Raw genomic sequence first — 20,149 nt, 5'->3', positions numbered from 1 at the left:
TGTTTTTGAAGTTCATGTCACTTGTTTATAATATGATATCATATCATCCAGAGTTTCAAAAGTGACTGGGGGGGCTTGTGGTGGGCTGCTGGGGGCAGGAGTGGACGGTGCAGAGCTGGTGTCCGGGCTCTGGCCAGAGGGCTGCCCCGGATCGCTCAGTGCAGGTCCTGGTCTGCTCCAGGTCTGGTTACTGAAAGAACTCGTTTTCTTTTGGCCCATGAAGTAATCCGATGGTGGGGCGAACTCAGGATCTCTCTCATCCCGGAGATCCGACTGCCTCTTTGACCAGTATCCAAAGGAAAATTCTAGTGAAAATGAGAAAGAGTGTTATTAGTACTGATTACAAAATAGTCTATTATTACTTTTTAATTATTTATGTATTTCTTAAAAGTTACCTCTAGTTCTGTGGAGGGCCAGGACAGCAACACAAAGCTATACTACATGTAACAGCCACAGAAAGTCTAGGAAACCAGGTCAGACTAGAAGTGACCACCTCTAGATGGCGGCTCTGTGGAAAATACTGATGTGCAGACACTGCCAAAAGGCACTAAAATTACACCTGAAAGTAAAGGCAGGAAAAGCCTAATACTCAAATCATTTGCTCGGTGAGATCTTGTCAGAACGTCACAGCAAAACATAAGTTTTGCCTTCCACTGCCCTCTGGACGGCCCAGCCCACACCCAGCCTCCGCAGAGCACTTCACCTCTGTGCTCAGACGCGCCCGCTCGCGGCCTTGGCTACCGCCGCCTTGTGCTTGCGTGCCTCTTCCCTGTCTGAACTGCGTGAGCTGAGTGCTGTAAAACGATCTCTTTCAAGGAGACAAAAGCCAGAGCCTTCTTCCCAGAGAGGCCACAGAAAGGCTGACAGGAAACTTGCATAACTCAACAGAAGTTAAATTCCCAATGTGCAGACTGTTTTTAACTGCACACAAAAGAAAGTGATAAAAACACAGAACAGTGTACCAAATTTTCAAAACCCAGGAACTAGGTCTAGCACAGCATCCAAGAGCAGCGAGACCACAGCTGCATGACTTCAGGAAACTTCCCCCAAGTGTTTCTGAGAAAGCCTGTTGTCAGGAAGCTCCTAGATCCTGGTCTTTGGTCATCACACTTTGACCTCTGTTTACAAAGAGCTGTTTCAAAAAGAAGTTCAAGGGCCTGGAGAATTCCTTCAGCAGCAAACGACACAGAGATGCCGCAGAATCGCACCAGACAATCCGGGGCTCCACAGGAAGCCTGACGGCTCGCAGCGCAGCCCTTACCTTTTCCTCTGTCCCACTCCCGGACGTGCGGCACTCCAGGCCTGGTGTCCTTCCTCTCCTGAATGATGACTTCTACTTTGCTACTCTGGGCAGCAGCAGGTGGAGCAGGCACAGACGCTGGTTCTGGTGGCAACGGCCCAAGAACACCTGCATCTCCTTTGTGAAAGGGAGAAAGGCTTCATTAGTGTGCTCACAGGTACTAAACGTAAACGTGAAACAGATACTGAGCCTAAGAGCAAGTAACGGCCTGTCTGACTGAGCCTCTAGCACGTCCCAGCAGTGGCCGAAGCACCTGGAGTATGTTATTCCTGTAACAGGCCCTCCCTGGTGATGCAGCAGGTTAACGCGCAGCACTGCGAAGCTGTCCGAAGCCTTTGCAACATGAGTTTGATCCCCGGCCAGGAGGTGACCCACGTGGCACAGCAGACCTCTCCTGACTTGCCCGCTGCTCCCCTCAGCAGTGTCTTTCAGTGCATCTGCCTGTTCTGTTTCCACTCGGTCTCTGGTGGCACCTCTCAACCCCACACCTCTGGCCTGTACCCCAGTTCTTGCATGTATAATTAAATAAATCTTAAAAAAAAAAAAACCTATAACAAACCTAATAAGTCACACTGGCATTCCCACCTCACCCCCATCTTATGAGGAAAATTAGGCTCAGAAATGGTACACAGGTGGAAAGTAACAAAAGCCAGGGTCCTTCCTGGCATCCTTGGATGGGTTTCAAAGCCTCCAGGTTTTCCACTGTCACCCCGCTTCCCCCGACCGGCAATCACATGGCCCAGAAACCTCCAAGTGCTCAACTACAGTAAGAGTCTCGGGGATAGCATGGGAGTCAGGATGAGAAGGAGCTGGAGCCTGGCGACAGGCTGAGGCTACTCAACTTCGGCGTATTTTAAAAGAAAATGACATTTTTAAAGAACAGTGTGGAGGCCCTTCACATCTTGTGAAAATGGCTGATGTTTAGGAGTAGAGCAAAAAGAGAAACATGTGGAGTCTAACACGGTACCAGGGGAGCATTTACACAAAACCAGGCAGACCTGCCAGTTACTGAATGTGTCTGGCTTCCTTCCACCAGACTGAAGTCTCGTTTACAACTAGACAAAGGCCCACGACTTGGCACAAGTGTTCTGAGAGAGCTGGGGGGCCTCAGTACACCTGACGCCACAGCCCCCTCTTCCTTTTGGGAACAGTGTCGTCCCTACCCAGGGGCAGCGGGGTACTGAAGGCCACTCTCCAGTCTCCCTGCTGTCCGGACGGCCTGAGGACCAAGTTCTGGCCAGTGGAATGTACACACAGAAGCTGTTCGTGCTTCCAACTCACACCCTAAAAAGCAGCTGGCTCCCTCCCCTTTCCTCTGTCCCTCTGGGCTGGACGATGACCGAGCAGGTAAGAGTAACGACTAGGAGGGGCAGAAACAGCCAGACAGGAGGAGCCAGGCCCGGTGGCCATCCAGGCAGAGTGACACCCGCCCTGCCACCTCCCCACCTGAGGTGCACACACAGAAATGGACTTCTACCTTGTCCTGGCAGCTCAGCCCGGACAAGCTCCGCCAGGCTAGTGTGCCCACACGGTGCCAGCGCTTCCAAAGGACAGTGGCGCCAAGCGCCAACCCAGCACCTCCTGGGCCAGTCTTGGGAAGCTGCCTACACTCACGCTCTAATTCTTCACTTTGTTATCTGACCTGTGAATATGCGCACTGTTAGCTGCCATATAAGAGGCCTGAAGCCACGAAACAGTACGCCTCACGCATATGGCGCACTGCGCTGCGTCTGAAGGCGCCTTTTCTCTAACAGCCCCACCGAGCTGGACACCGCCACACCATGTCCTGCTTGATACCGTCCTGGCTGGTGGCCTAGACACACTCTTTAGAGGGTCACCCCCGCTGCACTGGTTACGAAGACTGCTCCTGGCGGTCCCTCAGAGGCCCACTGCTTGCCTGAAAATGCAGCCGGTGGCTCATTTCCCTATCGCCAGTTCAACTAGTGCGACATCAGTGAACTAAAATTTGTCCTCTTGAAGTTTGGAAAAAGGGGCCACATACCTTGGTGTTCTTCTGGTCCGTCTTCTTTTGATTTTTTCATCTTTTTTTGTCGGAGTTTGGCAAGTCTTGCTTCTAAAATAGCCTTTCGCTTCTCCTTTATGTTTTCTCGTTTTGTTCTCTGATCTGTTGTCTGAACAGTAGAAAACATTAGGAAAGTATTTGCTTTAAGCCAAATGAACAATACTTTTGTTTAAGAGAAATCATTTTTATTCTAAAAACAGACTGAGTTCTAGCCACCTCCAGGAAAGTGCCCCGAGCTCTCCTGAAGGAAGATGTCAGCAGCCTGTGGCGTTTGCTGATGCTACAGAGCAGCCGCCAGGCTGAGTATCCAAGAAAGCCACTGAGTCTGTTCTACTCCTTCATCCCTTAAGGGAGCTCCTATTTCCCTGCCCTGGCCACAGATACCGTATTTGAAACATCAAGGCCAAGCAGATTACTTCTGAGCACTACGATCTTAAACGCTGAAACACCACAACAGTATGGCCATCACCTCGGAACCCAGGAGGGCTCTGGGGAGCCTGCTTCCCGCTCTAGACGCTCCCTTCTGCACTCTGGCCCAGCAGCGAAGGAAACGCTCAAGTCCTTCCCGTCAACTCTGCGTTCAACCCGTACCTGTTCACGCAGCATCTCTAACGTTTTCATTTGCTTGTTTCTCAGCTCCTTATCTCGGGCAAAGGCGAAGTATCCAACGCCAAGCTGCCGAGCCTCTGAAATAAGTCAAAATTAACCAAAAGATTAGATTTTCCTCATCACTAAATTACTCAATTTAAAGTTTCTCCCACAGAAAAACAGTCATATTTGGCATGAGTTGGGGAAAAAATTCCAAGTAGTTCTCACTCTGTATGCAGAGTAATATGCAACAAAAATGATGCAGAGGCCACCTCTACTGGGAAACACACTGTGGGGTTGACAGGTCCTCTGTAAGAGGGTTATCTGCAAGATGAGTACTTTTTACTTTAGACTATCAAATGAGCAAAGGGGATACTTTCCACTTCGAAAGCAGAATCTTTTATTTCTAAGCAAGAGCTGCTACTTTATGCTCACCATTAGTGCAAGACGAAAAGAAAGTTTTAAGTTACAAGATGATTATACCATTTTCACGGATGTCTTCATAGTGTATGGGGCCCATGGGCCGTTTTAGGGCTTCCCTTTCTTCTTCCTCCCACTGCTGGCGTTGAAGTTCTTTCCTCATATCTTCAGACAGTAAGGTCTTTTCATTAGCAGGGCTGATGAAACTAGCAGAACAGAGCAGAAGCTCTTTAGGCAAGAGCAACGCACAGCGATGCCACAGAGCAGCCAGTGGTCACGGACACACGGCTCCAGCTGCCAGCTCCTGACAGGGCTGTGTCTGGCCCACAACAGCACTGGGAATTGCCAAAACTATCTCCACCTTTCTTCAAAAAGCAGTCGACTTGTTATAGCAGCATAATGGAATCTATAAACAAGCCATTTTCCTCCCCACCCTGTCCTGGGTTAATAGATGGTGGGGGACCCAGGGCTCCCAAGCAGGCACCTGATGGCCTGCAGCCTGACAGCACCTCGAATCCTGGAGCTGAGGGCCTCTGTGCCAGGCCAGGGCCGTCTGCGCATGCCTATACCTGGAGAACCTGGACAAAGTTCTCCCAAACTGCCCACTCAAAAGCAACCTTTGTGAGAGTAATTTCATTCCTTGAGATGTTTCCGCCAGTTAGCTCCTAGGTTGGCTTAGCTCACACAGAAAAACTAACCTAGCTCTGAAAATGCAAAAACACCTACACATAAAAATTTGACCCTAATTCCCTCCTGTTCCCACCTGCATGTGTATAACAAATGTATGATCTTCAACACCTTTCTCCACAGGCATTTATTTGGTGGTTTTGTTATATATTTGATATTCATAACTAAATCTCCTTCCCAGTAAAGACACAGCTCTGACCTGGTAGCTGCTAGCAACATGGATGATCAAACGTTCAGGCTGCTCCCTGAGCATGGAGTAACATGAATGTTAAACACTAGTTTTCTTATACATTAAATGAAAAGTTTCCTTTTTAGAACCAAGGTAATTACAAATAGCCTCCCCCAGCAGACGAGCTGTGCCTACATTTCAGGCCTGCATTGTCCCACACTTACAGCCTTCCCTGAAGATTTTTATCCATCTCCAGCAGATGTGGCAAATCCTTTCTCATGCAGCGGCGGGACCGCCCTAGAGAATCCACGTAATCCACCCTGAAATACAAGAGAAAAGATGTGTTCACGTGTCATACAGCTCTGGAGAGGGCTAGTGCCCAGGAGACAGAGGACACAGGCTTCCCTGTCAGGAAACCCACACGCCACGCAGCAGCTACCACTGGTCAGGGCCTGCTTTTTAAGGTTAAAAGCATACAAGAAGCTCATTGTGCCTTTTATTAACCTTAGTTCTAAAAACTACACAAAATCAGGCCTCCCTGGCAGCCTAGGGCGTAAGTCTCAGTGCTACAGCCTGAGTTCGATCCCCAGCTGGCCAGGGAGTGACCCACCGGCGCAGCAGACCTCGCCTGTCTCCCAGCTGCTCCCTCAGCAGTGGATTTCGGTACACCTGCCTGCTCTGCTCCCCACGCTGTCTCTGGTGAAGCCCCTCCCCGCCGCACCTCTGGCCTGTGCCCTAATTTGTCCATATAAAAATAAACAAACATCAAAAACTAAATAAAAACTGCAGACAATAGCTAGTCATGTGCTCCAACTTCCAAGATAAATCCTCTGTACAGACGCTGGCGTACTCTGACTCACAGTTCCACACACCGTCAGCACTGTAGTGACTGCTCCGCACCAGACTCCCGACTTGCTACTTCCTGTCTCCCAAATCTGACATTTTATTCTTTATTTCTTCTGAATGGCTCAGCGCTTTCTAATGAATTACAGATTTCTTAATATAAATCAAGTATTTGGGGGGCTATTTAAAGGAGAGAGCCATGCAATGCACGTCCTGTTCCTCAACAGTGCCTACCTGTTACCTGTTACCCTTCCTGCTCTTCCCTCGCATCTGCTCCAGCGTGACAGCTCTGCGCCAGGGAGTCAGGCTGACAGCAGAGCAATGGGAAACGCCGGGAAACGCCGTGACTTCCCACAAGAGGGACAGACTTTCATGGAAAAGATTTCATCTGTATTTTGCAACGGATTTTTTTAAAGTTACGGGCAGGGACTCTCACAACTTTTAGCTACACACACAGAAAGGAGCAGATAACCATGCATGCAGCTTTGCTTTTGCTAGCGATACCTTTCACATACTGATCCCAACTGTTAGCCCATAATTTAAAAACTGGGTGCTTGGGAATCCACAGCTATAGTCCTTATGATTGCCTTAAGAAACACAACCTCCAACTGTAGAAAGCAATTCCCTTCTTCCCCTTCATCTTTATTTTTTTTTAAGATGCTAGAGAAAGAAAAGCATCGAGCCAGATGGTCTGTGAATTATTTACAGTATTTCTGCAGAAAGACTTTCCACCACCTGGAATTTAACTGCTGAAAGGATTTTACAAGCAGCACAATTCTGGAGCTTAATTTCAGAATGAAAGGATGTCAGAACTGCTCGCAAGGCTTCCTCCTTCACCATATGGTAGCAGTGACACGTTCCATTGCCCTCCAAACTCTTCAACTCACTGACAAATGGCCTGTAGTCACACAGGCGTTAATAAGGGACAAAAGACATTACGCCTACCGAAGGAGATGAGGGTTCTTGCTGTGAAAAGCAATCATGGGCTGGAGAAGGACCCCAAGACATGGGGGTCATGTGGGAGCTGAGAAACCCTCAGGGACACGATCCCCCAGGTCCAGGAGTGCCGCAGCAGGACTCGGAGTCAGGCCACCCGCAGGGGCTCTGGCCAGTGGCGGCTCATGCCCACCAACACCTCCTGGCAGCCTCGGGCAGGAAGGAAGGGCATGAGAAGTCTGTCTCGGATCTCTCTCTGGTAATGAGACAGTTCCATGTCAACGATAAGAAAACGCTAAGGCCCAAAGAAGCAGCAAGTGTCTTTAAGCGCTACGAGTTCAGGTCAGGGAGAATCAGGCAGACTCACAACGGGGAGGGAAAGCATGGATGAAGATGGCCACGGATGTGCTGCTCTTTCGGGGGCTCGCAGCAGGCGTGCAGTCAGAAACCCATGCCATGCTAAGGCTTTTCTGTGCGGGTAGGAAGATGCCTGTTCTATCCGAACGCAAAGCTGTTTCTGGACCATGGTAGCTCCCCTCAGGACCAAGAGGAGGTAGGTCTGTGGTCCTCACAGTGGGGTCTGTTCCTTCAGCTCATAAAGGACTCCTGCCCACCGGGGCACTGGGTGACAAAGAGCGGTCAAAGCCGCAAACAATCCAAGCAGTTCCTAGCAACCTCCATGATGAGGGTATCCGAGCCGAGAAGGGGAAACGGGCAGGAGGCTCGTGTCACCTCTAACAATAAAATGTCTTAGGCAGAGAAAATCATTACAGTGTCATTTTCATTCTAGTCTCTCTGCTACCACACAGTGGTTTCTTAGTAACAAAAAGACTAGTTTGGTTTTCTCTAGCATTTACCTACATGCAGGTAAAATGCACAATAATTTCAAGAAAGGCTTATAAAATCTGTTTATACCCAGAAACAGCAGACTGTTGGGGGAATCTAGATCTCTTACTTCCTGAAGGGAGCGTAAGGGAAACCATGGAGCTAGGCACCACCACCCGGCCTCCGTGTGGGCAGGGCCATATTCCAGATGATGCTGAGAGGGAACGGTGGAGACGGGGCTGCGAGGTTTGAGGCGCAGCGGCTACGCCATGCTGCCAGCAAAGACACAGCCCTAGTAAGCTGCGGGCCAGCCCTGCCGGGCACAGAGGGCACGCCCAGACAGCAGCCTCTCCACGCAGTGTGAACAGACACAGGTGAGGGAGCAGCCCAGTGTCAGAGAAACAGGCTTCTCCCGGAACAACAGTCTCAGAGTGTGAAGGGGCCTCCCAATGCCGCCTGTGCCTGGCACGGTGCCTGACACATGGCAGGACCTGTCTTTGTAAGCAGCTATTTCTTCGTCTGAACTACTGTTTCTACATCTACAAACCCAGTGTTACTTCAAATGGAGGGTCAAAAGAAGAAAAGTGGGGAAAAAGAAAGAGAAAAGTTTGATAACAAAATCTCTCAAAAGTAAACACGAATCTGTCGATGCTCCCAATGATTAAATTGTATGATTTACCCACCATTCTTCACTGGGGTCCTGGGGAGGAGGAATATCTTTTTCAGAAATATCGTCTTCATCATCATCTCTTTGTCCCGCTCTTCTAGAGGCATTAAATGCTGCCTCTTTGTGCCTGTCTATGATCTTCTGTGTGAAATCCACAAGATACATATCCTCCACTTCTTCATCTAGGACATAAAAATCACCCTTCAGATTCTTGACATCAAAGAAGAAAAACACAAATGGATACGAAGTAGTCACATTCCTGTCAAGGACTCCGCAGGCTCTTGACAGCTCACTAGTTGATGCTTCTTCACACACAGCCAACAGGGGCCTGACAGCTGGAAACAGGCTACTGGACACACACACCATGCAAAGTGTCTGAAATGCCTGAGCTTCAGCAGGCTGTGGCCGGAGAGCAGCACTGACTGAGAATGTGATTTTAAGGTAGCACACTGACTTCCAGAGACATGTAGCCATCACAGAGACAGAACCACGCATCTCGGGTCATCTGACCACAGACACCTTCACCGGCACTGGCAACACACCTCTCCAGTCAGGGGGGCTGTCTCGTGTAACCCCAGTTACACTGTGGTGGTAGGGTGCCTGATGGGTTATAATGTACGTGAAAAAACCATCTGAGTTCTTTTCAACCCAGGGGACACATTTTCAGGCAAAGCACAGTGCCAGGGCCTCAGCAATCCAGGACTTTCCATGTCATTTAGCCAGGTAACTGTTACGGTGCAGTGGGGGCTAACCGAGGCTCCAGAACTCAACTCGTCCCAGCCTCCAAATCCACACACCCACCACGAGGTTGGCCGCCTGCTTGGGCAGAACCAAGTTCACAGGCACTCTTCTTTGACCTGATTTCCTTGTTAATAATATTAGTAAAGTCTGAGTCAAAAGGAAAAGATTTTAATGAAACATTTAAAAAGGCCACAAAATGGCACGAAGATGGCGCCGAGTTCCAACAGACTCGGTCTGATGGCCATCTAGCTGAGGACGCTGCTGACGCAGGAAGACAAGGCCTCTCCCTGTGGCCTCAGCTTTGCCTGACCTTCTTGTGCTGGGATCACACAGGGATCACGCCCCCCGTCTGGCAGGCAGAGCTTCGCTGGCTGGCAGCGACCAGGGCTCTGTCAGGCCTCTCTCTGCTGCCCCTTTCCGAGGCGGAAGGCCCCCTCATGTGAATCCCCCTACTCCACCTACTCTTCCCTCTGCTGACCTGCTCTCTCCGGTGGAAGCTTCCCCATCGTCCCAAAGCCTGTAAGGCCCGAGCAGAGTGCACCTCTCCCCTCTGCAGGCGTTCGCTCTCCCTGCTCTGTGGCAGTGAATTGTGCACTGCCATGTAAAATCTCGCTAGCTGTTACACTATAGGCTGGGGTTTCTTTTTCTGGGTATGAGGGAAGAAGAGTTTATTGCTATTGTTTTCTTCAATGCAATCACAAGCACATTAAAGAAAAGGAGAGCTGAAATGGGGAAAGGAAACTATTCCAGCGCCTGGAGAGAACCAGGGTTTCTCCAGTTCAGGCTTTTTAACACAGCTACAGGCTGCTCGGGACCCATTTACACCTTGCTTCCCACCTCTACTTTGTTCGGTGCCATTTCCTGCACTGACGACATCCCCCTGAGAGCAGAGGCAGAGACTGGCTGACACGGTCTTACCTGCTCTCTCAGAGACCCTAACATGTGGCCCAGCACCTACTTGGAAATCGGAAAATCATTGCTGTCTCTGTGGTGATGAAGAAGTTTTCAATTTGAGTCTTACAAAGTAATGAGTAAACTAGGTAAAAAGGATGAACCATATGGTGAAGGACAGAATTGGACATTCCGTGGTAAACTGACTGTAGCATACACAGATGTTGATTTTTAGTGATAAGCACCTGGAACTTCATATAATGCTACAGTACAATGCCACTTCAGCATTAAAGAACATCATCAATTTTATTTTTTTTAAAAAGCTAGTAAATAATGAAATAGCATAGGGTAAGAATTACAGAACATTAAGAAGCATAAACAACTGTTATTTACCTATAAAGTCTCCTTTTGTCATTTTCTCGTACAATTTGGCTTTTTCTTCCAATTTCTCCCTAGGAAACAAAAACAAGACAAGTAATGAAAAGGTCTTGGAACTGCCCTAGCCTGATGAGGCTAGTAGCTGGCTACAAGCGCCACACCCCGGGCGGCACACACACGCGCCGGCTGTCTCACCGTCTCGTGACTGCATGCCAGTCCCAGACCACGGCACAGCAGGCGCTCAGTCACCAGCTGATGGAAGACTAAGCAAATGAACTAAGATTCCAACTTAATTTAGAGGCTAAGTGCACCTTTAATTAAGTACCAAAAGTAAAAAGGTGTCTAAACCAAAACATTTTCTATTTGCAACCTTCCTAAAGGAAACCCACATTCCGTGCAAACTCTTTGAAGTTTTAGACACAGGCTTCACGGCTTATTGGGCTTCTCCAAGGGAGCTAGAGTCCAGTCTTTTATAAACCTGTTAAAGGTACACAGGTTTTATACAGAACATGACTTACTCATGACACAGAGCTAATAAAAACAAAGACAGCAGCACTGGTGTTTCTGTGATAGAGCTTCTCTGCTCACACAAATGCTAGTGACGTCATGGGTTTACTGAGTCCAGGCAAGACGACTGACAATTCTTTATTCTGGAAATAATTAATGAGGATGAAGAGCCCCAAGAGGTCACCTGAGCTTTCCCTTGTGAGGGTCACACTTCCTCAAAGGGGACATTTCATCGTGGCAGCATCTGAAGCAGCAAAGGTCTTGCTCCCGGGCGGTGTGCTCTGGGGCAAGTGCCTTGGCCTCAGCTCCCACTGCGTAACAGATGAGCCACGCACTTCCTCCTAGTGTGCTCGTGACTCCCCAGGTGACATGTCAATGTCAGCGCCATCATCTACGCCCTAAAGACTGTCCTTCTGTGCCAAGCAGAGCGCACCTAGGGACAGCCTGGTTCTCTAGGAGTTTACAAACCACACTGAAACCAAAGCTTTTGTAAAAAGTTATTGGAAAGAAAAATCACAGCAAAGGACCAGAGTAAGAAATAAATAACAAAAGATTATGGGCCCTTTCAATGATGACAAAATTCTGAGAACATGTCCAGTAGTGAGAAAGATGTCTCCAGCTGAACATTAAGTAAAGTCTTGTGCGTAATGGGGAAAGGTGAAATGCTAAGAAAATCCCCCAGTTGGGCAAATATGCTGCCTTTTGTTTTCAGGCCCAACCGAGCCGAGCACGCTTAGCTTGAAACCACGGTTTACAACTGCAGAGCTTTAATGTCGCAATGTACCCAAGAATATACGAGGTAGCCAAAACGGGCATTAACTTGGCTTCTCGCTGAGTCCAGGGTGATACTGCATTCTGTTCGGGAGAATGCCAGCTAGCAAATCAGATGAAGCAGTGAGAGAGTTAGAAAAAATCACTTTGAAATCCTCAATGTAAACTGACCAGTAGCAAGTGACAATCAAGTGATGAAACTAAGTATCCCCAAAAGGATCTGAACAGATGGGAATGCTGACGTGACCCCTGGGAAGGAGCAAACCATCACCTGTCGCGCATCCTCACCCAAACAGCTACTGTGACTCTAACCAGATTGTGGGACGTTGTAGAAACAATTGGCCTGGACTCTTCAAAAGTGCCAACAGGTAACAACAAAAACAACAAAAAAAAAAAAAAAAAAAAGGAATTTTCTAGATTAAAAGAGACTAACAGAATATAACAACTAAATGTGTAATCTGTAACTGCTGAGGATTGGGTTTGATTTTTAAAAAACTATAAAGGGGCCCTCCCTGGTGGCGCAGTGGGTTAAAGCACAGCACTAAGAAGCTAAAGCCGCTTCCACAGGAGTTCAATCCCCGGCCCCGGAGGTAACCACATGGTGCGGCAGACCTCTCCTGACCACCCGCTGCTCCCCTCCGCAGTGTAGTTCATATAACTGCCTGTTCTGCTCCCCACTCTGTCTCTGGTGAAGCCTCTCACCGCCCCTGCACCTCTGCTTGTACCCCAGTTCTGTATGCATAAATAAATCTTTAAAAAAAAAAACACAAAACTATAAAGGTCTCAATTGTACTAGACTAAGCGGTAAGCCCAGAAGAGGGAGCACATACTAGGTAATGATGTTTTATCAATGTGAAATGTCATGGTATGACAGCAGCACTGTGGTCACTAAGACAACATCCTTGTACCAAGAAGACACAACCTAAAACATCTGAAGTATCCTGACGTATAGCAGGGTTTCTCTACATGTGAGAGCAGCAAGGGAGAGAGGCGGAGGAGGGGAGGAGAAGAAGGAAAAAAAGGGAAGAGGGAGAGGATGAAAGGGCGGGAAAGAGGGAAAGAGAAAGCAAAAGAAATGTGAAGTTAATTGGCAAGTTTAGGTAAAGGACATTAGAACGTCACTGTACTCTTCTTTCGATTATTCTACTGGTTTTAAGTTTTTCAAAAGAAGAAGTTGGGATGAAAAGCCAGTTTCTGAATGCTAATGGCACGCACCCTGCAGCCCAGAACCACCGAGCTGAGGGAACTTCTGAAACACTTGTCATCATCCTACTCCCTAACAAACGCGTGGTATGGGGCTTGGGCTCATCACTTAAACTGAGCTTGTTTTTTCTTCTTAGAAGTACATGTGACAAAAATTAAAATTGAAAATCAAAGAGTAAGAATTGAACCGTCATCTCTTTACATGGGCAGCCTCCAAGGCAGTAACATTTTCAGAGCTTAACTTTACCTTGCTTTGTCCAAAGTCTTCTGTTCTTCAATCTTCTGCTCTGCATCTTTTTCAGCTCGGCTTGAAACCCCTGCATTCTGCTTGTTCCAAATACTTGGTTTCTGAAGAATAATTTAAAGAGATGAAACAATCCATCCAATGACTGCAAAAATTCTCGTACATCAGAAGAAAAAAAGGAGCTCTCAGGAGTCAAGGGGGGTCAGTAAGCGTCACCCTGCACCCTGCAGGCAGACTGGGCACAGCAGAGCTGCAGCTGAAAGCCTGAATTACCTCAAGAATTTCTTTACACGACTACATGGTTACTTCTCTGTTATTTTTCCTCCTGAAAAATGACAGCCTAAAGACTCAAATGAGATCTGTATTTTACATTCACATTGCACAGAATTAATAATATAAATACTAGATACTGGGGCTCTTGGTAGCACAAGGGGTCAAATCTCAGCACTATGAAGTGATCAGCAGCCACTGTAGCACGAGTTTGATCCCGCCAGTGAGATGACCCACGTGGCACAGCAGACCTCTCCTGTTTCCCTGCTGCTCCCCTCAGCAATGTGTTTCAGTCAATCCGCCTGTTCTGCTCCCCACTCTGTTCTGGTGAATCCTCTCACCTCTCCGTACCTCTGGCCTACATCCCAGCTCTTGTATGCTTAAATAAGTAAATCTTTAAAAAAAAAAAAACAGTAGACACGACTACATGTAAAATTGGAAAACCAGTCACTATTCTCAATGACCTTGAATATTTCCTGCTATCTTGCCATAGCATCAATTGTTTACATTTGGATTTTTAATGCCTACATAATCAGATGCTCTCCAAAAGAAGGGGAATAAACCACTTAATAATAGCATGTACTACTCCAAAAGTAGTGTTAAGGAATCAGAACATTATAATGTGCTTGTAAGTAATTTCATTAATTCTATTTTAATATTTAAATCACTTCATGCAGATGTTCAAATACAAGACAGGGGCTTTTTTCCTTACTACTTAGTATACACTTCAGACACTATCAAAAACCCTAGATGTTGTATAATTCTACCATGGCTGGAATCAATGGAGATAATTAGATATCAGTTTTACCTTATTAGTTGTTTTTGGTTTTCCCAAAACTCCAGAATCTTTCAGAAGCTTTTCTTGTTTGAATTCTTCTTGTTTTCGGTAGAGTTCCGCCTTAAGGTCTACCAACTAAAATAAAACCAATAAGCAAACAGAAGCATTTAGCTAATTCTGATGAATGACTGTATTTTTGTTATTGCAATTCTTAAAGAAAATTTCAAATTCCTAACAATGGAAAAAATTAAATATTTAAACACAGACTCCACTATCACATCATATTTCATTGCAACTATGCTGAAAATGTATTTTTACGTTACACACAAAGGCTTTCCTCTGGGCAGGGGAGGGGAACACAGCAAAGTGAATAAAGCCTGACTCTTTCGGTGTCAGCGTCAACTAACACCCATAAGCGCCTTCTCTGACAGCCACAGAACGTGGCTTTTTCAAACTGTAATTTCATTTAGTCATCACAAAGCTCATTATTTCGATAGCAAAACGTGTGCGGTCCCACAGTGTGTGCCTGGTGCTTAACACTGAAGAGTTGGATACAAACTAAAGTAAACATACTCCTGCCTCCAAAACCAATCTGAATGCAATCTAGGAAGACAGGTAACACACTACAAGTAAGATGCAGTAAATGTCTTTAACAGTGGAAGAAAGCAGCATAAAAGACCTGCTAATGGAGCATTTTCTACTATTAGAATGATGAGAAGCAGCTCTGAGCTAAGTCTCAAAAATAGGCCACATTTCAAGAGCCAGAAATAAAGTGGACTGAGTTGCCACGTTTTATTGTTTTACAAGCTATGTTTAGCTGAACCACAGCATTCAGGGAAGGGCCAAGGCAAAGCAAACAAGGCACTGGGTGGAGACCTGTGCCCACCTCGCAGCTCTGAGCCCCCTTTGCTTCCTCCGCCTGAAAGGACCTGCTGACTTTCCCTTTCAGGGTCTGGATACAGTTGCTTATATACTGGGTCGTTTACAAATCACGTACGTGTAAACCCAGCGCCACAGACTGGCTTTCAGGGAAACCCAATCGACTGACTCAGTAATTTCTGTTCTGGAGGAAATCTTATTAAAATGTTAACATTATTAAAATAATGTTAATGCAAAGGACAGTGCTAATCTTCCAAACATTTTCAGACTTTCATCTTCCCTTCGAAGCCTTCTTAACCACGTCGATTTTCTAGCCACACATTTTCCTACCCTACAACTACTTTTGCATTTGACAAGAAAGATGCTCAGAAAATTAGAATTGCCAGATGGCACCTCTGAAATGCCACTGCTCCTTCTGACCTGTCAGACTAAGAGAACTTAAATGTAGCTTTCTGGATCCTGTGGGTGCACTAATGTTGCTTTTCCGGTGGGAGACACTTGGCACTGTCGAATCCTGGGCAACAGGTCTCACTATCCAATGTTCGGAGAGGCCCCTGCTGGTCGCTGGGCTGGAGGGGAAACCAGGACGGGAAACGCGTCTGCAGACGAAGCAGCCGCGGTTCCTCCCCGACATTAGGGGAGAACAGGGTTGCCAGGGAGGCCCGGCCGGCTGTGGCTGACGAGTGCCAGGGGCGCTCCCAGACGGTTATGGCGCCCGGTTCTGTGGGGGTACGTCTGGTCCGGCGCCTGTCCCAGTTAAAGAGCCAAGTCCAGCGTCCGATGACTAGGAGAGCGGGCCCGGTCCCCGTTTGAGGAGAGAGAGCTGGGCCGGGTTTCTGTTTCTGGGAGGCCAGGTCGGGGCGCCCCAGGGAAGACACAGGCTCGGGATCCCGGCTCGGGAAGGCAGGGAGGATGCGGAAGCCGCACCCCCCTAAAAATACCCGCACTCACCGAGGAGGCCGTCACGTCCAACGGCTTTTTCCGCCGATCCATGGTCGCGTCAAAGTGTCTCGGCCCAGAGCGGAGCCTTCCTCGGTTCCCACAAGCCCCTAAGACTCACTTCCGGCGCCCCCGGAAATGCGTGTTAAGATAGCGACGCTAAATTTGCGGCGTTGGCGTCATCTTGAGAAGGTCACGATGTGGTGGCGTGCTGCAGCCACCATTTTAAGAAGGTCAGAGATTACCCAACTTAAAACTAACTGCCATGGCCATCTTGACGAGGGCGGGAGGTAGCCACGGTTGGTGTTGGCGCCATCTTGAGAAGGGAGATATTATGCCGTGCCGCCGTGGACGCCATCTTGAGTGGGGAGTGGCGATGGCGCCATGTTGGGGAGGAGGCGTGGAAGTGGACGTCTTCGTAGTGACGTGTTTAGTAAGCCTGGGAAGATCTATGCCGTTTGAGGACCTGCTCTGTGCTAGGCAGTTTCTGGTGCTTCTGACACGTTCATCTAGTTTTCGCAAGAGTTAGATGAGAGAAGGGTTGTGTTCATCTTGGTAGAAACAACAATAAATAGCTGACATTAATACACTGCTTCCTTTGTGCCTCAATGCCAGAATCTCAGCTCGTCAGATTATGTCGGAAACCAACTTCTTCGGCTGGAATCCTTCTTCACCGATTACTGTTGCCGCGGGGTAACTCCTCAGTGCCTCGGTTTCCAAAGGGAGCTAAAGTATTGTCTACTTATGGTACTTAGGAAGGGTCAAGTGAGATAAACGAGCTAGTGTTGAGGAAAGTATGAATACCATGGTAGACAAATGACCCTCCCCAAGATGTCTGACGTATAATCCCTACATTTTGTACATACCTTACCCTGTGGCAAGAGGGAACTTGCTGGTGCAATTAAATCAAAGGTCTTAAGATGACAATGTGCTGGTGGGCCCAGTGCAATCCCAAGGGTCCCAAGAAGAGGACTGCAGAAGGCCAGACTCTGCAGGCCAGAGGACATCATACCCTGGGCTTCACAGACAAACGTGGGGCTACAGCCCAAGCAATGAAGACCTCCTCTTCACCTCTCGGAGCTGGGAAAGACCAGAAAGTGATTCCTAGTCTAGAAGGAAGGCAGACCTGTTGACACCTAGATTTTGGTTTCTGAGACTCCACACTCCCACCTCCAGCTCTGTAAGAGTGTAATTTGTATTGTTTCAAGGCATTAAATGTGCATAGTTTGGACAGCAGCAAAAGGAAACAAATAAATGATGATGAGAGTCGTGATGGCATTACTACAAGTCAGACATGTGTGAGTGGATTATTTAATCTTTGCAAAAATCTCAGAGGTGGGTGGTTTTAGTTCCATTTCGTAGAAGAGAAAGCTGAGGCTCAACAGCTTACATGATAGGCTGAAAGTCATTTGCCAGGTAACAGGTGATAAAGTCGAGAGTCCATCACGCAAAGACATAGAGTTATTGTTTACATCCTACATGTGCTTGTATAAAAGTAGGGTATAATTTGACTTCTTCTAAAGGAAGGTTGATCTAAGCGGAGAAGTTCTTGGAGAAACAGGGGAAGTTTGATCCTGGATTGACTGGAATGTTCTCTTGGCACATCAGCCGCTTCCACTGTCAGCTGAAATAATCAGTACTGTGACGTAAACTCAAAGTCTAGTAAAAGAAAAATGTGTTGAGAGTTTAGTCAGAGCCAAACTGAGGACCTGGGTCTGGGAGACAATGTCAGAGTTCTCTGAGTGACTGGTCTCTCCTCCCCTCCAATTTTTGACCTTAGCTTTTCAAGTAAGCGACAGACACAGAATATATAATTCTTTTTTCTTAACAAAAGACAGAGGCATTTAGTTAATGTCTAACATTCTTAGTTGACTGACAGGTCAGTTTCTAACAAACTTGGTCAATTTATAACAAAGGAACATGGTTCATAAGTTCAAAGTAATCCCTCGAGTCTACAGAGCTAATTCAAGCCGAGCTGTCTGTGTTTGGGAAGATGGAAGGACCACGGGTTATTTCATCTCTTATCCTAAAGGTACCCTACGGAAGTGAGGGCACAGCCAGGCCACTATCTCTCGCGGCTCCTTTCTGTCACTCTCAAGCACGACAGGCTCACTCTGAATTCCTAGGTTTCCTTTGTTTCTTGCCCCAGGGTTCTTCATGGCAAACACGCCACCTTTCTGTTCACGCCAATCTCCTGAGGTTGCTCTGGCAGGCAGAGGTAGGCATTTTCTCCAACAGAAAAAAAAATGTAGAATTTTCTTTTTTTGGTCCACATCACACACTCTGTTTCCTGAAATGCTCCTCTTTCTTTGATGCTTTCCAAATGTCTCAATCTCCACCTCTACCAAGGGCAAAAATGGAGGCTGTAGTCCTGCTAACCTTTACCAGGCTACATTCTTTCTCTAGGGTGTCATCTCCTAAACCAGATCTCAGGCCAGAGTCTCCCCTGGGGACCTAGGTTTGTTCTGGGGAGGACAGGGATCCCCGAGTCTGCTCCAGCCTCACCCCTTCAGTACCCTTCAGCAGCCCATTGCCCCTCTGCATACCAGTCCTCTTATCCTGCTGGGCATATGGGATTTTCTGAAGCACAGTGTGGAAATGGCTTGCAAGCTGGAAAGTGCTGTGCACGCATGACTTGCGGAATACAGAAGTTTTGCTCAGCTGGGCTTTTTGCAGCAGAGGCTGGTGTGATGGTGTCTGTTATGACACTGCATATTTTGCGGTGTTTTGAGCTCTAGTTTGTCCCCACCCCTGCTGGGTCCCCAGAGGGTGAAACTGGGTGGGGGGTTGATTCTCTTCTTCCTTCTCATCTTACTGGATTTTAATTGTCTGCCAAATCTCCTAGGTGCTTTAAATAAAGGGGAAGACAGGAGACCTCCGTGAAACACACAATTATTTCCTGGTGAGCTCAGCCACCACTATCAGCTCTTATTTTTAAGGGGGACCCTGCAGTCATTTTTCCAACATGAAAGCTCATAAGGACATGATGGGGGGGCTGTGACCCACTTAGCTGTTGTCACGTTTTAATTGGTTCATTCATTTATTCATTCAAGAGGTGTGATTTAGCCCGTGGCACAGGAGCATTTTCTGCATATCTTCTTTCCTCAGACTAGAATGTGCCCTCAACCCCCGCCACTGCGTCCAGCCCTCAGCATCTTAGCCTTTGTTCTCTCTCCCTGCGCTGTCTCTGATAAGAAATTATTCTGCAGTGGCTGAGTTAGCTGAGTCCAATGTGTGAGGAAAGATTAGGTAGGACCCGAGGAAATCAGGTCTGAGCACAGGCACGAAGATGCAGAGCCTCGTGCCCGGGACAGCAAACAGGCTCGCTGGGCCTGGTGTCTGGGCCTGCGACCTGCCCTTGGCTCCATCTCACGAGCCAGGGCTGGGTGCGTCCGTTGGCCTGAGGTGCGGATGAGGGATCTGAGAGGCAGAGAAGAAACGCAGACCTGAGTTTGCACAGCTGGGTGCGGCCCTAGGATGGGCTCCAGGACCTTCATGCCGGACCTCACACGGTCCTCCCTCAGTGGTCTGAGACTAGGTTGACTTTGAATTCATTCACTCGTCTACTCAGTTGTACGTGGATAGGGAAATGTTGCAGGAATGGAGATGTTCCTGGGGAGGGACCTGCCATCAGCCACTGGGGCAGGGCGTAGCCAGGTGGGCGATGGTGCAGGCGAAACTGGACAGGGATCTTGCGGGGGCCTGGAGCCCCCAGCTACATTTGCAAACCTGTAGAAACTGGGTCAGGACTGGGGGTAGGAGATCAGTGCTCAACCTTGGAAACAAGAAGCGCTGAAAACCATGCAGGCTGGAGAGAACTGCCAGCAAGCGGGCCCGAGGCCTGCCCGCCGCCTCACCAGCAGCTTATTAAGAGCAGGAGAAGACGCCTCATACCTTCACCCCCCCACACACACAGCTGGAAGGGGCAGCAGGAGCCCGACCCCAAGTGCGGGGACCCCAGGATGAGGGACAGAGGGAGAGCTTGGCGCAGGCAGTGCTGGGGCTGGCAGGGCGGGATGGAGAGGCAGGGCCCTGAAGGCCACGGTGTAGGAAAGCTGAGCTGTGCCAGCCTCGAGGAGCAAGGGCGCTC

At 48.1% G+C, this 20,149-nt stretch overlaps 1 protein-coding gene across 1 annotated transcript; it reads right to left on the bottom strand.

Moving 5' to 3' along the window:
- CCDC174 (coiled-coil domain containing 174) lies at positions 1–16,166 on the bottom strand. The gene is made up of 11 exons (XM_004692355.2): positions 16,072–16,166; positions 14,272–14,376; positions 13,197–13,297; positions 10,484–10,542; positions 8,475–8,640; positions 5,412–5,507; positions 4,395–4,537; positions 3,915–4,009; positions 3,303–3,432; positions 1,262–1,417; positions 1–305 (listed from the first exon to the last, which is right to left on the bottom strand). The coding sequence occupies exons 1-11, from the start codon at positions 16,111–16,113 to the stop codon at positions 13–15; spliced, it is 1,386 nt and encodes a 461-aa protein (XP_004692412.1). The 5' UTR covers positions 16,114–16,166; the 3' UTR covers positions 1–12.
- Positions 16,167–20,149: the final 3,983 nt, after the last annotated feature.

This window comes from Condylura cristata, unplaced genomic scaffold, assembly GCF_000260355.1.
Source record: "Condylura cristata isolate star-nosed mole 26May11 unplaced genomic scaffold, ConCri1.0 scaffold00033, whole genome shotgun sequence".
NCBI lineage: Eukaryota > Metazoa > Chordata > Mammalia > Eulipotyphla > Talpidae > Condylura > Condylura cristata.
Note: the sequence above shows the minus strand (reverse complement) of the source record. Positions and strands in the feature narration are given on the sequence as shown.

What these genes read in the sequence shown, in the direction of transcription:
- CCDC174 (XM_004692355.2), bottom strand. Translation starts at nt 16,113, where the DNA reads ATGGATCGGCGGAAAAAGCCGTTGGACGTGACGGCCTCCTCG. An exon ending in AAGACTTTGGACAAAGCAAG is followed by an intron (nt 10,543 to 13,196) that starts GTAAAGTTAAGC and finishes TTTGTTTCCTAG; the next exon opens with GGAGAAATTGGAAGAAAAAG. An exon ending in GGAGTGGGACAGAGGAAAAG is followed by an intron (nt 306 to 1,261) that starts GTAAGGGCTGCG and finishes CATTTTCACTAG; the next exon opens with AATTTTCCTTTGGATACTGG.